Source organism: Neodiprion pinetum, chromosome 4 (genome assembly GCF_021155775.2).
Source record: "Neodiprion pinetum isolate iyNeoPine1 chromosome 4, iyNeoPine1.2, whole genome shotgun sequence".
In the NCBI taxonomy this organism is placed as follows: domain Eukaryota; kingdom Metazoa; phylum Arthropoda; class Insecta; order Hymenoptera; family Diprionidae; genus Neodiprion; species Neodiprion pinetum.
This window is the reverse complement of record NC_060235.2, coordinates 4,997,546-5,018,461: the sequence shown is the minus strand read 5'-3', so window position 1 is coordinate 5,018,461 and position 20,916 is coordinate 4,997,546. Positions and strand designations below refer to the sequence as shown.

The 20,916-nt window shown below is 35.2% G+C and overlaps 5 protein-coding genes across 15 annotated transcripts; 2 read left to right on the top strand and 3 right to left on the bottom strand.

Annotated features, from left to right (window-relative positions):
- Positions 1 to 171: 171 nt before the first annotated feature.
- LOC124216604 (ribosomal L1 domain-containing protein 1) lies at positions 172 to 3,129 on the bottom strand. The gene is made up of 8 exons (XM_046621269.2): positions 2,699 to 3,129; positions 1,748 to 2,603; positions 1,474 to 1,634; positions 1,146 to 1,181; positions 964 to 1,008; positions 726 to 770; positions 491 to 523; positions 172 to 420 (listed from the first exon to the last, which is right to left on the bottom strand). Exons 1-8 carry the CDS (start codon positions 3,113 to 3,115, stop codon positions 232 to 234), a joined length of 1,782 nt encoding a protein of 593 aa, XP_046477225.1. The 5' UTR covers positions 3,116 to 3,129; the 3' UTR covers positions 172 to 231.
- LOC124216608 (transmembrane and coiled-coil domain-containing protein 6) lies at positions 3,097 to 5,272 on the top strand. Its single transcript, XM_046621278.2, has 6 exons — positions 3,097 to 3,606; positions 3,726 to 3,938; positions 4,036 to 4,217; positions 4,399 to 4,591; positions 4,711 to 4,882; positions 5,011 to 5,272. The coding sequence occupies exons 1-6, from the start codon at positions 3,367 to 3,369 to the stop codon at positions 5,118 to 5,120; spliced, it is 1,110 nt and encodes a 369-aa protein (XP_046477234.1). The 5' UTR covers positions 3,097 to 3,366; the 3' UTR covers positions 5,121 to 5,272.
- LOC124216620 (phospholipase A2 phaiodactylipin) lies at positions 3,802 to 11,930 on the bottom strand. 9 transcript variants are annotated; one of them, XR_011177060.1, is made up of 8 exons: positions 9,869 to 10,283; positions 8,162 to 8,399; positions 6,564 to 6,778; positions 6,283 to 6,355; positions 6,048 to 6,134; positions 5,731 to 5,955; positions 4,022 to 4,238; positions 3,802 to 3,932 (listed from the first exon to the last, which is right to left on the bottom strand). XR_011177060.1 is itself a non-coding variant. In XM_046621323.2 (7 exons), exons 2-6 carry the CDS (start codon positions 8,383 to 8,385, stop codon positions 5,778 to 5,780), a joined length of 777 nt encoding a protein of 258 aa, XP_046477279.1. In that variant the 5' UTR covers positions 8,386 to 8,399; positions 9,869 to 10,283; the 3' UTR covers positions 4,710 to 4,848; positions 5,731 to 5,777. The 9 variants fall into 9 exon arrangements, 8 of the variants coding, with proteins under 8 accessions (XP_046477279.1, XP_046477278.1, XP_046477277.1 ...); XM_046621323.2 differs by lacking the exons at positions 3,802 to 3,932; positions 4,022 to 4,238 and adding an exon at positions 4,710 to 4,848; XM_046621322.2 differs by lacking the exons at positions 3,802 to 3,932; positions 4,022 to 4,238; positions 9,869 to 10,283 and adding an exon at positions 11,797 to 11,930 and having other exon boundaries at positions 4,869 to 5,955.
- On the top strand, positions 9,999 to 14,865 carry LOC124216607 (uncharacterized). 2 transcript variants are annotated; one of them, XM_069135839.1, is made up of 5 exons: positions 9,999 to 10,139; positions 11,799 to 12,175; positions 12,307 to 12,465; positions 12,541 to 12,898; positions 13,012 to 14,865. In XM_069135839.1, exons 2-5 carry the CDS (start codon positions 11,828 to 11,830, stop codon positions 13,173 to 13,175), a joined length of 1,029 nt encoding a protein of 342 aa, XP_068991940.1. In that variant the 5' UTR covers positions 9,999 to 10,139; positions 11,799 to 11,827; the 3' UTR covers positions 13,176 to 14,865. The 2 variants fall into 2 exon arrangements, with proteins under 2 accessions (XP_068991940.1, XP_046477233.1); XM_046621277.2 differs by lacking the exon at positions 9,999 to 10,139 and adding an exon at positions 10,233 to 10,591.
- Pat1 (Protein interacting with APP tail-1) lies at positions 13,953 to 20,389 on the bottom strand. Of its 2 annotated transcripts, none has more exons than XM_069135837.1 (9): positions 19,940 to 20,389; positions 19,244 to 19,357; positions 18,909 to 19,159; positions 18,520 to 18,699; positions 18,154 to 18,409; positions 17,905 to 18,029; positions 17,518 to 17,839; positions 17,229 to 17,394; positions 13,953 to 17,047 (listed from the first exon to the last, which is right to left on the bottom strand). In XM_069135837.1, exons 1-9 carry the CDS (start codon positions 20,081 to 20,083, stop codon positions 16,818 to 16,820), a joined length of 1,788 nt encoding a protein of 595 aa, XP_068991938.1. In that variant the 5' UTR covers positions 20,084 to 20,389; the 3' UTR covers positions 13,953 to 16,817. The 2 variants fall into 2 exon arrangements, with proteins under 2 accessions (XP_068991938.1, XP_046477226.1); XM_046621270.2 differs by having other exon boundaries at positions 17,518 to 17,797.
- Between the last annotated feature and the right edge of the window lie 527 nt (positions 20,390 to 20,916).

The window sequence follows — 20,916 nt, the reverse complement described above, 5'->3', positions numbered from 1 at the left end:
TAAAATACTTATTCACAAATTACTTAACGCATATTAAATACGCGAGACCGTGAAATCCGATTTTCTTACGATGAAATTACTTGACAACTTAAAGAAAAAACAATTACTTAGAAAATCTGTTGTGTAATGCTTGGTAGAGGAAATGAATATTTCGTGCGAAACCCAATAAGCCACATGTATAATTATCATTTATTAATAATGGATACTTGATTAATCTTCGGGATAAAAAAATCACGCCTTCGTTTTCTTCTTTTTTTTAACAATTTTAGATCTCTTTTTAGGTTCTTTGTCTTCGGTAGTCGTAGATATGGTTTCCTGCTGCCACTGACTGAGATATGCTTGTTCAGCATCTTCAATTTCGTCCTCAGAATCGGTGAACGACTTCGCATTAATAGCCGTTTTTGTATTATCATCAGAGTCCTAAAATGTAATATGCAATCAAGTTATGGTAATGGTTTTTATTTAACACTTAAAAGTGATATAATATTACCTCTGCTTTTATATTGAATGGCTCATGAATTTCCTGTAAAAAATGAAATATCTATTTACATTACAGTATAATATAGAAATAGTTCTCTAGATTTCATTCAAAGATCTCATACGTAGTTTCGAATCATAGCAGTCATGAATTGGATCCATTATTTAATCATAGCAGTATGTGTAAAATTGAATTATCTCCAATGGTTGTGTGGCAATGAAAATTTTGTAGTTTGCCAAAAACTTACCGTTGTTTCCAGTTTCTTTTCCACTTTTCCGGTAACAGTAGTTTCCTGTAAAAAAAATCCGTATTTTATACAAGTCCAAATCAATTATTGATCTGCAACGAGGATGATCCATTCAAATCTCAGTTTCGATTTGGAATCATAGCATTCATGAATTGGATCCAATTTATAATCATTGACACATGGTAAGAAACAGTTAGAAGTCGTTTGCAGAAGTTATTGTAAATTGCATATTACTCACTTGTTTGTTCCGCTTGGATATTTTTGCTGTTTCTTGATTGGCAGGCTGTAAAACATAGGTACATAAATTACTATAAAATCTATCAAGTAAGGAAATGACAGAAAAGAATGCTTACATTACTGAAAATAATTTAAAGTATGAAATACTTTATATTATATATATTATATACTCGTGTTACATACCAGCTTTGATTTTTTTGCAGCTAATTTGTCAACTTTCTGTAAAGAGAAGAAAACAATGCAGCTATTAATATCAGCTTCAAGATCATTTTGAAGTAATGTGTACAGGATAAAGTATTTCATATAAAGTCTTGAATCATGGCTATCATGAATTGGATCCAATATTTAATCATTAAGAATGAAAGCCACTGTGTTATTCCCAATAAAAAAAAAACCAATATTTCTGGTCAGAATTTGATCATTTTCAAAAGCAATTGCTGCATCAAAAACAAAGAGAAATAATAGGCAAAAACTTGAGACAAAAAGATCGATTGTATGAATAAACACGTACTTTGGTGATCCTATTCTCGTCTGTCTCTACCTTCACTGTACCATCAGGGTAAACTACAACCTTGGCATCGCGAGCTGATGTGCTCAACTCGCCAACCAGAGTTTGATAAGCCTTGGGTCGTTTTGGTACAACGACTGGTACCTTGACCTTGTTCTTGCTCTCTGTAATAAAACAAAAACTAGCTCAAGTAACGAACTATACATCGAAAGTGTTGACATGTGGTAAGACTAATTTTTATAATGAAAAGATCGATGAAACAACCATCTAAACTTACTCAGTGTAATGTAAATTGGTACTGGTAAGCTAGTGGATGTCTTTAGAATGAGGCTTCTGATGTTGAGCCATCCACCTGGGTAATTATCGGCTAGACTTTTGCAAACGCTTAGAACATTTGCAAATATTTCCTGTTTCTTCATTCCGGTATGCGCGACTTGTACTACGTGAGTGTCTCCATAAGAATGTAGATGCATGCTGGTTTTCTTAAGCGCAATATCAATTTCACGATTTAAATTCTTGGCATTCATTCTGATAGATGTTGGGAGTTTTCGTTTAGCCATAAACAGCTTGCCTAAATGATGCGACAGATGTCCAGCTATCTTACCATCTGTTAAAAAGTAGTCGTAGCTGGACAAAAGTTTTCTCTTCAGTTCATACTGGTCAAATTCGGTCTTAACCTGAGTCAACGGTATCACATCCTTAATCTGTTTGCAACCATGTTTCCTGAGCAGATCTTGATAGTGATCTATTGTTGGCTCCAGGTTTTGCCTGCGGCCCTTCTTCATGTCCCCAACAAACAATACTACGTCGTCGGTATCTGTTACAAGTGTATGCGGCAGTAAAATTCTGAGTTGCCTTTTTGGTATTTTTGGTACCTTGATGCACGCCACCTGAAGCAATATTGGCTGATGCTCTCCATCAAATAGCTTTTTCGTATCCCCTGCCTGCAGCTTGGTGAGTTTCAAAATAGCATCGATACCTTTGGATATTTGATTATTGTCGACGTTTATACCCTTCTTCGCCTCTTCTGGTAGCTGTTTTTGAACCTTCACTGAGAACTCTTTGTGAACATCTGAGGCTCCTTGTTCTGGTACTTTCTGCCTTTTGTCATTCTTCAATACTTTCTCTGTCTTCTGAAATTTGGCAAGTACTTCTCGTCAAGAAATATTTCTATAATTTGAATGCGTCGAATTTATGAAGGATCGAACATAGTAGTTGATTAAATTACCTTTGCCAGTTGTTTTTTAATTGGAACGTCAGAAGAAACGTTTTTTTTCTTCGGTTGAGGCGGTTTAACGACGTTTAGAGTGGCAGATTTACGCTTTAAGGTTTTCATTACGGAAACTTGTTCTGCTTTGAGATCGACCTTCGGCTTGATATCATCATCAGTTTTAACCATGCTTGAAGGAGTTTTTTTATTTTTTTTCGACACGCTTTTAGAATCTTTTAAAAAATTTACAATTTTATCTGCGTGTAAGTTACTCTTCAGCATTTGCGTTAGAGGAACACGTGCTTCTTTGAGGTTAAGTTTACCGGTCCCTTTATTTACTCCGGGCAACGCCCCGGGTTTATTCAACAACTTTTTTACTTTTGACTCTTTTTCATTTTCCTTCAAGCTCTTCGCTGCTTTGGGAACCTTGCCCATCTTTATTTATTTATCAACACCGTAAATATCGACTAACCCTATGTTGAGAGGTTTCTCTCTGTGTGAGAGCTTGAGAGAGTGGAATCAGGATAGACAACATCAGAACTCCAAATCGCCAAATGACTAACTGAATCGATAAAACAGACTTCGATTATCATATCAAAAAATATTGAAAATTTGACTGTCAAGTGGTTTGACTCCTGCGGACAAAGAACATCAATCTAACAAACTATTCAACTGCAACGTAGAAAATGTCCGAAACAACAACAAATCAAAGAACCGACGCGCTGCGGCAAGAATTGCGCGAGACGTCGTGGATCGAGAGAAAATATCACCGGAGTTTGGAACTGAATAAGAATCGGCCAGCTCTTGGCGAATCAATTCCGAACGAATGTTACACTGAAGAATTTGTCAAATCCAAGGCCCAAATTCTTAAGAAAAAACCATTGCGGCTAAAAGAATACCAACATCTTCAAAATGCATTTTTACAGGTGACCCACCCAGCGAATATTTCTTCGCTGTCGAACAGATTTCTCACTTTACTACTACCACACTATTAAGCCTCTTTGTCATGATGAGAATCTGGGAACTGGATATATTTTTATTGCAGAGCGAAGAAAACATAAATGCCTTTCTCAGCGTCGATAATGCCCTGCATGCGCTTGTTCGTGAACTGTCTGGGTGCAATCCAGACCTGCAGCTTGCTGCGGCAAATTGTTGCTGCAATCTCGCTCTCGGTAATAGTAAAGCTTGCAATGTGTTGGCTAAGGCAGCTGGCCCTTACTTGCTTGCAACGTTGGACAGCCTAAACTACAATCTTATGGTACACAAATTAGGACATTGGCAATGTTCTATGATCTTTTGAATCGAAATTGACATGACGACTTCTATTTAATTTTGCGTTACCTTTCGTCATTCAGGATATATGCATATGGACAATTGGAAATTTAGCCGCTGGAAGCGAGAAGGCCTTCGAAATAGTTTATGCTCAGGGCTGCTTGAGGCTTTTGATTTCGCTGTTACGAGAATGCGATCTCACCTTGCTGCCCTCTGTCATTTACGCAACAATGCATTGTGTTTATGCTGGCTATGAGCACATTCAGTAAGTTGATGATTTAGAAAACTGCAAAAAATTGTATTCATTTATTTTCGTATTACCAGCCCTGCTGAATGTGCTAAATTAGTCATTTATTGATGAAATATTATAGAAATCCTGATATACGAAACACACCATCCACAGAACATCGGAGATAATTCATTATTATGATGTTTGATATTTTCAGAGATTCTGAAATTGTTCATGTAACAAAAGCAATTGTTTGTCGACAAAGTCATTATCATGATCCAAATACACTTTGGTTACTAGCAATATTGTCATCAAAAAGTACATGCGTCGAACATATTTTAATACTACTTTCATCTCTTATTGAATATCTCCACAATGCTACCAAGTCTGAGTTTTCTGATGTTGTTCAAGTGAGTATTTTTGGAAGATATTTCTTATCATAGAAAACAAGATACGTAGCTTCTTCCTATTTTTTCTTCTCTCAACGTTATTCTTATTCTTAAATTCTTATCCAGAATTTTTTTTTAAGGTGACAGCCGTTGTTAGAATTCTAGCAAATGTTATTTGCGAGACCACGGGAGAAGCTGTTGATGCTTTATTCAATAACCCAAAGCATACTGAGACGGAAACACAGCTTCTTTTGAATAAATTGTTGATGCAACCGCACCTGCATTTGCAAAAAGAAACACTTTGGCTTATAGGTACTAACAAAAATTTTCATACTACAATTAATACAAATTATGATCATGTAATAAATATACGATAAGCAACTTGGCAGCCTCAACTTCGATGAGTTATTGTCATTTTTGATTTTGTTTGTTTCATTAAGGAAATCTTTATAATCATCCTTCGCTGCGACATCGTGAACAGGCGCGGAGTTTAATATGTACCTTGTCATCATTACGGCAAGCTGCATTGTCCACAGGAGCATCGTTATAACTTACCCAACTTATCAAGTAACAACAGGATTGAATAAAACATGAAGTTTTTAATTCTTTTCGACCCTTTTACACTTTTGTAAAAGAAAACGTAGATTTTTTATTAGAAATAAATTGTTATGTTTAATAAATAAATTTCTACGTTTTAAAATATCCCTTCGATCTGTCGTAATAAATGTATAGTGCTATAATAATAACTTTCGATACGGGTTTGTAATAAATAATAACTTTGACGTTATTAAAGAAAAACTTGACAATGCATCATTTACTTTTTTATAATTCAATACAACATATTTGAAAAAACTGGTACTTGACTCATTGAACAACAAATTACCTCTTAAATAACACTTATAAATTATATTTGTGCTCAATCTTTCTCTCTATATATATACATATATATATATATATATATATACATATAGGCAGTTCAACGGTTCATGTATTTGTAGGTAAATGTGTAGTATTTTTTTTTTTTACGACAGCCATAAATTTCTGAATTTCTTAAATTCTATTATTCATTAGTTAATTCTAAACACATGATGGGATTTTTTATTTCACCTTCAACGATCGCACTAACATTTCACACTTGGCATAATTGTTTTTTTTCTTACCTTTTAGTTGCAGATGGCAATCAAGCTTTAATAATATGGTCCTCAGCTCAGTAATCCATTTTCACATCTCTGAATCTTCTTTCAGACCCTTGCGGGCTGCTTGGCACATCTTCTAAGCAAGGTACTCTTAAAAAATTGAAATAAATACGTCCCATAACATCGGCCGTTGGATGATAAGATTTCTTTAAACATCGATACAGCATCTCGTCGCAAACGCAATGGGACCTGTGATAAATTAAGTTCAATTCGTAGGTAAGTAGAATTCAAACATTAGAAGTTCTGCTGCATACACTCAATACTGCAATTGAACGACTTACTTAGTATAAATAGAATTATTGGTCAGATTATATCTACTTTTTTGCGCTCTGACTTTTACTGGGCAAAGGTCATGGCTTCGGCAGCACCTGCGTCAGAGGACAGAAATATGTGTTACAAATGTGCTTTCACTTTTCTGAATTGTCATAAAGAATTCTACTTAATTGAATATAATACACCCTAAGGAACATGTGAAATCCATTGTAATGTAGTCGTATAAAAAATAATTTCATTCACCTATCTATTTGAGCCTCACGTCCCAAATCATGATAGTTATCAGCGATATCTCCTGTGCCACACCATTTTGTTCCTGAAATATGTATTTTGCATATTTCTCATTTGAGTAATACTAACGATATACATGAAATAAACTCTGGTGCTATTATGTAAGCCTTTAGCTCTAACTTGAAAGGCGAAAAAATCTAGAAATTCACGATTGCTTTATTATTGCAAACTGAGTTTCTCTCCTATTTTAATACGCATAGCTGATATCCAGTGATATAAGATGTTTCACATACCAGGTAGAATACCAAAAAGCAAACTGAGGGGATTAATGCTGGGTTTATTCGATCTGTTGGTTGCGTCAATCGGTAATGTGGATATTGCATCTTCTTGCATCTCTTCTAAAAGTTCGCATTGACGCATAAGTGTCGTCATTTCATTGAAAGATACTTCTTGTGGTTTAATTTCAGTCGATAAATTCTTCAAAACTTCCATAACTTCGGAAGGTTCACTGCAAAAGCGTTAACCTTTGTCTTTATTTTCACATTTGAATGCTTTTTAAGGCAAAAAAATGTCGAGAAAATAAAATAGTAAAATTTAATATTGTTCGATGGAAAAACCTGTACCGATTCTAACTATTCGAACTTGGATGTTACAGATTCATTGAATGTCCAGTGCAATTTCTTACAGGAAATTTGGAACTATCAAAAAAAAAAAAAAAACTCGCAATGATCGGATAAAATTATTTTCATTTCAACGTAGTATTCCTTTAGAAGTGATGTTTGTTGTTTTTATCCAAGCTTTATGGTCAGCTCGACAAAATGTAGAGAAAGAATCAATTCAGTCGCTTTTTTATTTGTAAATCCGAGGTAACGCTTATTAGTTTTTTTTTTTTTTTTTACAGGAACAACTATTCACGGTACTTAAATATAACGCTTGAATTTATACAACCTGTTTACCGCAATTGGTAATCCCCATATGCGGGCATACCCAGTAATTTGAACTGACGTAACGTGTAACATGTTGTGTTAATCAATTTTTTGCGAGCACAATGTATTACTGAACGAATGGACAAAACGATGAAACAAGGGATCGAGGCATATTCCGTGTCGAAAAAAAAAAAATGATCAAAGGTTAATGGAAAGTTAGAGGAAACTACACAAAGAGAGAAGGACGAAAATCACGTGAAAATATCACTTGTTACATTCACTTGCGTCTTTCTTTCCAATAACGATTGCACTCAGTATAAGATAGTTTGCCAGTGTGTACATTAGAAATTGGGATATTATAAAAATTGATCAACTGAAAATTTGCAGGCATAGAGAAATTCGTCGAGTGAAAGTATGGAAAACTCAACATAATCCACGAGCGTTTGTACAGTGATTTAACAGGATTAACATTGGCTACACAAGAATGCAAGTTGTAGGAAAGTTTCCAAATATTTCCACGTGAAAATAAACTTCCTGCAAAACCTTTTGAACTGTGAATTTTTCTTTTAAAATTATTAATTTTTCCAACGCTACCCTCGGATATAAATACATATTAAATTTTTTTCCAAAAGTCACACTTTTCATGAATTTCTCTAAACGTTCGCGGAAACTTTCGTCACAGTATTCAACTATGCATTATAATTCATTTATATTGGGCCAGAATTTTCTGAATAGATTTCAAACTAGCTGATGAAAAGACTTTTGCCAAAAAAAAAAATTTGAAAAGTCTTCCACGAGAAAAATTGACGGATAAAATTATAGAGAATATCTATAAATCCCTCTGCGGTGTTTCCTTTCACAATCATACGGAGAAAAATTTCGCTACGCAGGGTCAGGATCGAAACCGCGAAATTTTTTTATTACTCAGAGAAGATGTAAGTTGCAAAATACGAAATCGCACTCACTAGACCTCGACGATGTTGCAATTTTCCAGCTGATTGGTGTTGCTGAGATCGATTACGGCGACGGTTTGATCGTGAAAATAAGCCGCCCGCATTTCGTCGTCGGGAAGTCTAGCCTTCGGAACAATTCCGCGAAGACCTTTGTACGTGTTTCTGAATAAAGTCGGCTGTTGCATGGTGACGGAACAACTTCCCAGCAGTAAAATTACTTGCACAGATAATCCCATCTTGTTTACAGCTTCTGCGAAATTCACATGAGAATTGTTATTTCCGACCGATTAAAAATTTTCAAATACAAAAACATTTCGCGATTATCGCTGCATGATTGATTCGTTTATATAATATTCCATCAAATTGCGTGACAGGAAAATTATGCAAGCTGCGATTACATCTACCACAGAATATAATAAACGCGACGCGCATGGAGTTTGGTGTAATTAATCCCTGAATGCGTTTCACGTAATTAGCATACGTTGGCATAACACACTCGATGCTTCGTTTCAACTTTTTTGCACATACATCCCTGCGTTTTTTTTTTTTTTTAATTTTTTTTTCTTTTTCTTTTGTAATTTAAAATTTCACTTTGTTGTTCGAAAATCACTCTCGCACGCAGCGCCTTCGTAATCCGCTCGCTATCACCGATCTTGCGAAATTTTAAACGTGATATTAATATTTGTCCGATAGTGAAAAAGAACGCATTACAGATATTTCGTACGATATGAATGATCGATTTTCTCCGTAAAACGTATCCGTATATTATCGATCGAATACCCGTGACCTTTACGATACACACAAACAACGATCCTTGAACCGCATACTGGCAGAAAACTCCATGCTCCCTTAATTTTTGCGCGCCTTATGATCGCGATATTTTACATCGTGCCAAGTATATATTGTGAAGTTTTTTTTAAAACTTTTCCATTCAATTCGTAGCACAAGAATTGAAGTACCTAGTGTATATTACCACATATATTTATTATTCACAAATTTGCAGAAGTAATTTGCTCACCGTCTATTATGTTAGAATTTAACTTTTATATACGTGCATCGTTTAATTTTTTAGCTTCGATATTTATTAAGTTTCGATTTGAAATTTAATTCACGTTCCGTTAACTGGTATTCATGTCGTTTATCTAAAGGTTGAGGTATCTGCTGTCAACCGTCGTGCATACACAGTGGCTTTATGCAATTATTTAAGTATCTTTCTAGAGGTCTCGCTTCACACGCATACCGGTAATTTCGAGGACAGGTTTTAATATTTCTAATATCGATCGGGCCGCTTTCACATATTATTTTACATTTATGTTAACATTAAAAGAGAAAGAACACGACGAATCAAATCTCTCTAATTCCAGTTTGCCTTATAATATTCACACTACGATTCATACTTGAATTTATCTATTTACTTCGTCCGTTAAAGTTCGTTTACTAAAATGTGAAAATTAATCCTCTGAAGAATGAATTCGCGAAGAAACCGAAACATCGATAATTGTTAATTTGTTTTTTCTTTTTTTACGGCTAACGAACCGATTGAACCACCAACGCCGAAGACCACGTGAAACTGTCTCCCACTTTATACGTGCGAATAATCGTATAAGTGAAAGTATATAACAACGGAGTAATATATGTTTCGCTTTGCGGAGTGTTGCGTGTGTATTTTGTCTACCGAATCGAATGGAGCAGCATTCGTATGAGCCAGGCTGACGTTACCTGGTCAATCGAATCGTGATGAATAAATGAATTCTCGCTATACCGGATTGTGAGTCTTCCTCCTCCTCATCCCCCCCTTCGATTTTTCCCTCTTTCTCTCTGTCTCAGTTCCTTCTCAGCTGTCTCGCACTTCTAAATAATGCAGCACTGGAAGTGTACCACATTGTCTGAAAGAGACCCACTTTTACGAAACGAAAGAAAGTGGGACACTGGCGTGTAACATGCCTATCGTGCCGGTGTCCGAGCGCCTGAGCATCAGCACTTTGACCAAGTGACTCTGATGAAATACACACAGTACTTTCAAATCACTAAGTCCAATTTTTATCAAGTTATTTAGCGAAGAAAGGCACTGATTACGGTCAATTACAAACATTGACAATCGCCCGGTAAAACGGGATTACGGTTATAACCTGCTTCGAATATTCAAAAATTTTCAAACTACCCATAATTCCACTTCGCGCGGATTCGATTATCTCCGGTATTTATGCTTGCGTACGCAAGATATTCGAAATTTGAATTTCAACGGCGGTTCTTCAAATGTTTCGAAATCTATAAACTCTTCCAAGTAGTTTATCGAAATATATAATGTGTATGTAAACTTGTACCCCGCGATATGAAAATTTTCAAATGCGCAATACCGGATGAGTCCGTTCCAAAATTTTCAAAAGAAAAAAAAAAAAAATAATGCAACGATGTTATCAACAAGAAATATACCTTATACAGGTGTGATCACATAATACGTAGATACATACGTTTAATTGTTTTTCAAAATAGCAGTATATAAAATAGAAGAAGTGAGACAGATTGTTGCGATTGCAAAAGCAAAGGGCAATGAATGGCGCCAGCTTCGAGCCATGCCTTTCCGGCCCACGTTTTATTTTTTAAGGGTAAAAAAGAGGTAGAGGTAGATTCCAAGGTAAAATATACGTCGTGTTGGAAGGCGAGTATGTGTATAGAAAAAAAAATTTGCTGTAAAAAAAAAAAAGGGAAACGAGAAACAAACGTCGCCGTAGCCGTACAAATCTTGTTCAATTTGATTGACTTCTGCATTCAAACCTATGTACATTGCCAAGTAAAATACAATAGAAAACAATATATTCACAGAAGCTATAACATGTACACGCGCCTCGTCAAGTTAGTTAAACACCGTCGTCATCATCATCATTTACTTATCATCTCGATTAGAAAGAACGGTGTAGGAAATACGTCTCTATCCATTTCTTACAAATCACTTCTTCATTCATCCAACTTAAGGTATACTGCCATCAAAGTTTCAATTTGTCTCGTATAATATTTAAATAAAAATATCACGTTCGTAAGTAAATGTTACTATAATGGATTTTAACCATCAGTTTTTTGAAGATTAACTATTGAAACGAATTAAACAGCATTCATTTTGACAATTGATCAATATCTCTTTTTCCAAGTAGCAGTTTATTGATAATAATCTTAGAAAGTTAGAAGAATTCAACCATTCTTGGTTACTGGACACTGAACATCGTACTTTCTGATATATAAGAAGCTTTAAACTGTAAACTGGAATGGTTTATAGTCATGAGTAGGTCAAGCGTTTCTGCTTCAAGATACACAAGTATTATTTTAAAAATGACGATTATATCTGTGTGGATAAAGGAAAAAAAAAAGGATAATTATATTTCAACAAAACTAGTTAACCGTGTGCGTAACAGTGGCGTTAATTACTGAGCAAACTAAAATTATTGTGCAGTGTATCTTCCAAGTATGACGATTACCTCGATATTATCTAATAGAAAATGAGGCATGAAACATACACTGAAAGACAAGAATTCAGGAATCAACTGAAGATACATGGATGAGCTAAATCTGAACTGGTTTTCAGCTTGTAGCAATTTTAATGTACGATGATTCTCTGCGCAAATATGTATGTTTAATCAATTTGTATCATTCACAGGCGGCAGAAGGGCGTTCGTCGTGTGTAGGATGGAGGGAGCATCGGCCCAGCAACAAATAGAAGCAGCACTCGTCGATACTGAAGTATCCCAAGGGCACCAAGAAGATGAAGTTCCCACCACCTTGCAGGCCGAAGAGCTGACATGCTCGCTTTACATTTCACGGGCTGGCAATAGCCCGAATAGTCAAAATTCCCAGAGTGGTAGCGAGCTGGCAAAAGTGGTCCTGGAAGATGCAATACGCATGGCTGACCCATCCGCTGGATGGCAAGTATCCGAGACTTCGTGCGGTCTCATCGCTGCCTTTGCACGAGAAACCGATGCGGACAAGCTGCTACAGAGAGGAGATCTTGCACGGATATTTGAAGGCCCTGTTCAGGTTTTCAAGAAAATTAATTTACTATAAGAATTTCAATTTGTACAGGGTTGATAATCAAACATGCTTTCTTGCGCACTATGAGTTATTACACTAGATATTTGTTTTATACTGACTTGAACATTGACCCGCAGGTAGCTCGCTTTTCAGCAAGGGATTCTCGGTATCATCAGGCAGTTTTGTTACGAGACGTGCCATGGGCGATTCCACTCCAAGATCTGAGTTCTGCGTTATCAAAGCAAGGCATTGCTGCAGGGAGCGTTGAGCGATCTCGTCAATACATCAGAGTTGAGGTAAAATTGAACGTCGAATAGCTGTTGAAAATTCTCCAACAGAAAAATATTAGTGAAATCTCACCGTTCGGATAGGTTCTCAATGCAGGTCATTACGAGCTGCTCTTACGTCAAGGTCTTGATTTTTTTGGAGCTGCTCGATTCAGCGCGGTACCAGAACGGTGGTGGCGAAATGGTGGTTCCGTTGGAGGGGGACCCTCACAGGCAGTCATTGGAGGAACCGCAGCTGGTTGCAACGGAGGCGAATTGCCACCTGCGCAGCAGGGTGACGGAGTATTGCAGTGCTACAGATGCCAGGGTTTCTGGCATGTAGCCGCCAACTGCAGGCATTTGCCAAGATGCGTACGCTGTGGTGAACCGCACAGTGTTGAATTTTGCCCACGTCCACGAAGCAATCCTGTCTGTTGTCATTGTGCAGGCCCTCACCACGCAGGTCAGAGACTATCTGACATATTTCGTGAGCGTGTCTTTCCTCTGTTTATCTTTTTTCAAATACAGATAGAAGTCAATCTACCTACATGTCTGCCACTCATGTCCAACTTATAGGATTCCGTCAGTGTCCAGTCAGGCTGCAACTTTTGAATGCGACCCCGATCAGTATCACGTTAAGTACAACACGGGCAGGAGGGCAATACGGTCTTCAAGCTGTAAGCAAAGCTGGCCTTCCCCAAGAGCAGCAGTCGCAGTCCCAGGTTGCGCCTAGTCCTTAAAATCTGATAACGAATGGTAAATTTGAGTTATCCTATACACCTCATATCCTATCAAATCATTGTAATCTAGGTACATAAATATATTCAAATAATAATAGTAATGGTAAACCAATAATAATAGATGATCAACATTAACAAAGCAATGTCCTCCTCAATAAGTACTAGCCCAAAAATAGATATGCCACGAAGGATATAACAAATTAGAAATTCTCAGAGAATTCTTAACATGACAGTTAATAATACAAATCCACCTATTGTTTCGAGATCTTTTTACGTTTAGCATGACTCTCTATGCTGTTATAAGTCTGAAATTCAATGATAGCTTGTTTTTACACAAGGGTTGCTTGTGCCTTTGTTAACCACAGATATAGAAATTAGCAGTAACAAAGAGGTTGCCTAACACTATTTTATCAAAAACTTAGGCAGCCTTATCAATTTTCAACGAACAAGATAAAACGGACTGTATATTTTTTTAAATGTTTATGTGCGATGTCGTTCAAATACATGCAAATATATATATATTGAATATAACCAAGATGTTCGTATTTTCAACATTCAAACAATCCGTCTTGCTGTTGGTAATTCTATATTGAGTAATTTGACATGCTCAAAATTCTCACAGGGCGCATTTGTCAATTTGAAAATAACTGGGCCTGAAAAAGCGATTTACAAAAGCATAAGCAATTACTAAACTTGCCTCGTAATACATTATCGGAAGTTCTCTGCCTGTGTAAATTTAACTTTTTGCTATCATATACAAAAAAACGTATACGCACGTATGTACATAATTTGTAATTTTAATATCGTTCGTTATTAATTTACGATTTCTCAGATCGTCCAATACAGTAGAAGCATAGAAATGCTATGAGTAACTAAGACAAGTCATTGTGTAACATAACTTTTGAACATTGATAACAGAGAGAAAAGAGAATATATGAAAGAACATCCTGTTAAATTGTAATATCATAACATCTAATATTATAATTCAAATTTGAGTCAAATAGTCACTTATATTAATTCCAAAGAGTGCTGCAAGACAACAATGGTAATTATTATCATAATATATTTCCAACATTTACAACTTTGTATGAATGACTTACGGTTGGAAGTAGTTTGAAATTTGTGTTATCTTTACTTATTTTCTATCATTTGTCTACAGGAATCTTGAATTCATAAGGTATGTAATGATGAATTTTTTTCTCTCTAAACACAAGATCGAAACCAGAAAAAAAAAATTCAAACAACATTTTTGAGAAGTCACGTAAATAAAGAAAAAAAAAATGAAGTCGTTCAATAAGTAAAAAAAAGTCACTGAAGTTATCAGAGTAATAAAAAATTTGCGTCCTACTAATTCAAAGTTATCACAAATATAGATATATTTCTACGCTTGGTGATTAATGACTATTTAAGTGTCCGAAAGGATCTCGATAATTTACAACAGAAGAGTAGGTAAGAAACCAAATCATCAGATGATCTAACTTCTCAGAGCAATGGCATTTACAATTAGAAGTAATTAGCTGCGATCTCTCCCTTTTTTCTCTCTTGCTTTTTTAATCTGTCATGTGGACGTTACAAATAGAGAAACTATGAACAAATTAAACGTATTGCATCAAATCCCAACTTGTGCAACGTTACATAGCTGATATACATACATATAATACACACAAAAGAAGGCAGTCGAAAATTTACATACATATGGAAAAAATGCTCATACAAGTATTAATAAATTTTCCAATTCAAGATCGTTCGCAAGCTGGGATTGTTAAAAAATACGAAAACAATTAGTGCGAGATATGTACGTATTATAAAACAGGAAGTTTTTCGCTGTAAGTATCATAGATATACTCTACAGATGTACAAAAAAATAAAATATTGTATATATGTATACATATTTGTGATGGCACACAGCATGCTATTTTCTTTCTTTGTTTTTTTTTTTTTTTTCTTTTTAAACGCAGATAGAACTTATAGATTAAACATCCGCAATCAAAACTAAATAATACAATTATCTTTCGACATTTATTTCACTTTTACTTACTATTAAATCGTGCTTTCATTATTGGTATGAGGCCAGAGGCATGTACGTAAAGTTACATTCAAACTGCTACGATTTTGTCTCTGTTATAAAATTATAGCCGCTCCTTTAGTTTGTATATTTAGAGATATAATTATTAGATGCTTTGTGAATCGTTTGTTTTTCTTCATAAATAATATGTATAAAGCTGCGCAGATACAGAATTAAATCTGTGAAAGAGGAAGAGTAAGTAAATAGAGAATAAACTATAAACAAAAGTCCATACTTATACTAATTCGATACCTTTCAAAATATTCTAGAAGATGGAACAACATTAGAGAATCATATCAAAATGCACTATACAGAAGATATGAATTTAATATGTTTCAATGATAAAAGTTATTTTGTTGAAGGCATTTTAAAAACACCTACATTCGCGCAAAAGAAAAAAAAAAAGGAAATAAAATGTAAAATTGACTAAGGTGTTTTTTAATCGAGTCTTGAAACCTACGATTTGTTAATTGATTTATGGGTTTCAGAGAAGCATATTCATCGATTATTTAAATGTTGCACAGCAAAACCAACAGGATCATAGTACATAGTTAGGTTCTGCATAAAATTTTAACAAATGATAAACATAGTTATAAACTTGTTAAAAGTATAAATATAACGATCGAAACATGTTATACCGCATGTCGGAGGTTTGAAAAACTATACATGATAAAATTAAAAAGCTTTTCTTCATCTTCAACTTCGTGAAATAAACATCTATTCATTGAAACATTAAGAGTAAATAGATATTTTTCATAGTAATGTGAAACAAGTTTCCACCGAATGAATAAAAAACGTTATGAACTAAATACGAATTCCAAAATAAACTCGTTTTTCATTGTAAAAAATAAGATGTTCAGCGAAAAAAAAAATGTGAAGTAGGAACTTGTACATTTTGTGAATTGCATAGAACTGTTCCATGATGCTTGTAACGGAATGTATTCAAACATAACATAAAAGTGAGTTGTTCATGTACCATACCTATATTTAACATTAAAGTCAAGTAATTTCAATTTACCTACCAATTCGGTTTTGATGCTCGAGCTAGTGAATACATGTATCTATTGTTTGCTATATACAGGTAAATGATTTTAAATAAAACATTGAGCACGCTGCTTGCGAACGTCTTGAAAACAAAGCTAAAATGTAAAACATTCTAATAATCCAGCATAATAAAAATTTGCTAATTAGCTATTTGTAATCATAATTCAGAAATAAAATATTCATTATTCTATATTTGTGAGAAATACAAGAGTCATTCCAGTATTATTTCGAAAATTTTTCATCTATCAATTTCATTTACGTTCGCTTGCAATGAAAAAAAACAGAAAAAAATAATTTTACACTAAACACAATCTGTTAAAATGAGAATTGAATAAATAAATAATTATATTAAATTTTTGAAAAGAAGTGGTCTAACTCTTGTATAATGAAATGCGCTTTTTTCAACAATAATTGTTCAAAACCTGTTCGTAGTGCAACATTTCACAAATTCTGCTTTGGCCTGAATCATACCCTGCTCCAGACTATGGGTAATCGGGCAAATAATTATTGAGTCTGGACACAGAGTATTGGGATCACAGCGAGAAGACTGCCTGGATTACTTCCCTAATTGGTTGAGGTCTTTTTTGCAGGTCAATAGGCGGGTCTTCACACCGAGCGTGATGATCCCTCAAATCCTTCCAATTATTAAAGATGTGTTCATATTCTAATTCCTTTTGGTATTCATTCAACTTCGTATATACGTGCAGCAGTCCGCGATAATCATACTCAAGTCCACTATAGCTTTTCCCGAACAGTTTTAAACCTGAGAATAAGTTGGTTCACATCGAATTATTTTTAATAACAAAACTATTTCTAGAGGGCAGTAAGTGTATAGTTGATCAAATAGTAGCGAGTAATTTTGTATGACTCAGTTCTTCCTCATTTCCAATAAGAAGCTTGGCCAAACAAGTGGACTACATGGATTATTCTTTGAGGCAACTTACTAATAGCTATGCTACGTTGATATAGTTTCTCAGCATCCTCGTATCGGTTCATATGGAAGTTATACAGTGAGGCTAAATGTCCTATGCTCAGCCCAACTTCATAGTCATCGGAACCCAACAGCTCTTCTTTGATGCTAATTGCTTTGAGATGCATTGCTTCCGCTTCCTAAACGAGTAAATATTGTCCGTCAAGTATATGCAGTGTTCTGAACAACTATTTAAAGAAACGGTTCTTTGACGATGAATCGTGCTCGGTAATTTTTTGCCAAAATATTGATTCCAGTCTCACCTTAAATTTTCTCATACTTTGATATAATCTTCCCAAGTTGCCATAGTGTTTAGCTGTTTGTACATTTCTCTCTCCAAACGCAGTTTTTGCCAATTGGAGGGCAGACAAATGCAAAGACTCTGATTGCAGTAGAAGTTCTTGATCAGAAATGACGCTTGGTCTGTTATCTAGTGCTATCTCTTCTAAAATTAACGCTTTTACTCTTTTCGCACTTGCCAACATCAAGTGTTCAGTAGGTAATAGTTTTTCCATAATGTTAATTGCATTAACAGCGTGATCACTATAACAAGAAAAAATCCTCTCCTCAATATTGTATGGACTGCTAAAAATGCATTCAATAACTTTTTAGAAAACATAAGTTCATTCAATCAGTTTTATTCTACTCACCATGCTTGTTGAAATTTCCCTGAACTGTATTCATGAACGTAAAGTGCGTAAGCCAGATCTTCATATGCAATTGCGACAAGTAGATTTGTTTTTCCAAATATAAGTTTTTTAATCTCGAGAGCAGTCTGAAAAAGAACTATAATATTGTAACTAATTTAACATCAACAGGAATTCGAGTTGAATTTCGTTTTAAAAATTGGACAAAGATTTTCTATGTCCTCCCGTAAATTCTACGAATATATTTCTCACCTTTTGGACAGATACGCTGTTAATAACGTTATCATAATTCAATAAGTAAAATCCGTAATCTGTTAGAACATCGCTGTACTTTGGATGATCGACATCGAAAAGTTCTCTGGCAAGGTATACAGCTTGTTTGATCAAAATACCAGCTTTCTGAAACTCGCGTTTTACAACACAGGATTTGGCAGCTTGCCTCAAAACATCGATAGTGAAACGTGCCGGAAGAGTTGGGGTTAATTCTTTCAAAGCCTCCATACTCCACCTATAATAAATTATTAAATTTCTGAAGAAATATCGTTTTCAACAATAAAGTCCAAAATAATTTCATTTGAACATGAATATGTACTCTGATCATTAACACTTTTTATTTACCTGTATGCCTGATCGTATTCACTTCGATTAAAAAACAGGACGCTAAACTCTGCGTAAAGGGCGGCATGATTTACTCCATCGTACCCTGCTTCCTTCAACTTGGCGACTACCTCAACGGCTAATTCACGTGTTTCCGCTGCCCCACGAAATTCACAGTAGGTTGCTTGTGCATGTAACAATCTACATTTTTTTACAAAACGATTGACCAACGTCTTTTGATTCATACTTTGTTATTAAAAATTCAATAAAAACTCAAGTGCTTGAAAAAAAAATGTACAAGATTTTGCAGTTCACCTGTATTTATTTTGAGAAATATGTTATTCAAATGCAAATCTTTTTGCGTATTGAATTCATAAAATTAGATAATGTATTCTAAGGTAGTCACTTACTTGTAACAGCAATCCAAGGTAAGGCACCAATTTTTTGGATTTTGCCGAGAATTAATACATAGCTTCTTACAAGCCAACAAAACTTTTTGACTTTCCAAATACCAACCAGCGTCGCTTAGAAAACCTCCCAAAGTAAGTCCTAAGTTGATTATTTTGCTGCATAGTGTTGGATCGTCTTTACCACACAAGCAATATAACTCGTACTTCATTACCAGCTCCTTATTGATCCCTGTATCATGATCCATGAGGGTCTGTAATAAAATTTATAAACAGTTTAAAATTTTCAAGCCATCATGATTATTTATTGATATGAATGTATGCATATGTAATCAAACCTGAAAAATCTGTAGTAGATGAATTCGGCGATTTGTGACCTTGAGTATTCTGGCAAAAGTTTTTAGGTGGCAGAGTTCTGTGCCAAGTAAGCATAGCCGTTTTTCTTTCCATAACTGTAATGATAAGTCGTATAAAATTAAGTGACATTGAGCGTATTTATCAGGCTTATATGGATAAGAATTTATTATTGGCAAAATCAGTGTCTGTGACACCTGAATGCTTCATCGATGATAACTGACAATCAATCGAATCAAGTTATGGAAATGTAGATCGATCTCGAAGTGCGAACTTTAAGAAATGAGATAAGACTGCGGCTTGGAAGGTTTCGCGAATTTGATATACCACAAAAACTTAGAATACGCTAAGATTACCGCTGGTTTTCTAGCGATACGAGTTAATATACTGGTTCATAGTGGAAAAGACATCGAACGTATTGTGTGCATTAAGAGAATTGCACTGACAAACAGCTGACAATAAGATTAATAATGGAATATTGGATTCTGGTTAACAGACAGCTTGATAAGGGAAAATAAATAATTCACATGTTAAAAGCATATCGGTGGCATATGAGTCCGAATAAAAACGATATATTCTATTTTTCTTTTTGTTGTTTTATTATATTCTATAAATTGAATGGTAGCGTATGAAATGGAGGTGAAAAAAAAGAATATGGTCTGCTTGCGTTTGACATTTACCTGATAATAGAGGTCAAACAATACGTTCTCCGGAAGATAGGGGACATATTCTTTGCAGATTGTAAATTTTTCAGCTACCACAGAAACACTCAATTTGTATAAAGTGTCGGTACTGTGCAGTCGTGAATTTTGTCCTTCAGCCATTTTACCACACGGCCTTCGTAACTGACGTTTATCAATGGTTATATGTATGTACACTTAATTAAATATCGTTCCCAACCATGTTCGTCGTACGGATTGCGCACTGGCTATCTTTTTCCAATCATAAAGTACACCAATTTTTTTCTCATCACGGACCAATTGACGAATATCACCGTTCACTAGGCTCAGTGTCAACTTATATCACATCGACCGAGCTAAAATATTGAAGATTGGATCAACGACGTCACAACGAGAAACTGAGGAAAGCACATAGTACACACAATACATGCGTACACCACTATTGCAGCAATGACCAATCTAATAACAGTAGATAGCTGATTGTGTTTTTTTTCCACTTATTTATTATCGTATGACGGTAAGAACTTGACGTCGAGTGATGCGAGGGTTCGTCTAATCGCGTATAGATAACGCTCGTCACCAAATATGCATCATTCACACTTTCAAATTGCCAACAAATTCAAGATTTTTGTTGTTAGATTTTTCGTCCTCCAAATGCATTTTGTTTCGGATCGCAAACAAGTTAGCCGGAAAGGGAAGAAGGCATTATTGAATATCACTGTATAACCTATCACCAATTATTTGAGGGAAATATTTATCTGAGTCACATGGGTTTCAAGGTACAGTGTATTATTCCGAGAGTTTCTGTTAAGGTATGTGGAACAGTTCGTGCGCCTGGCGCGCCGAAAAAGGCAACCGGCATTACTATTCATTATATTCAGGCTGAGCACCGTATTCAAAACGTCACTTATTGTCAAATTCAAAGCACCTACCGCGGTACTCGACCTAAATATGACGGATAGTAATTCCGGTTGCCT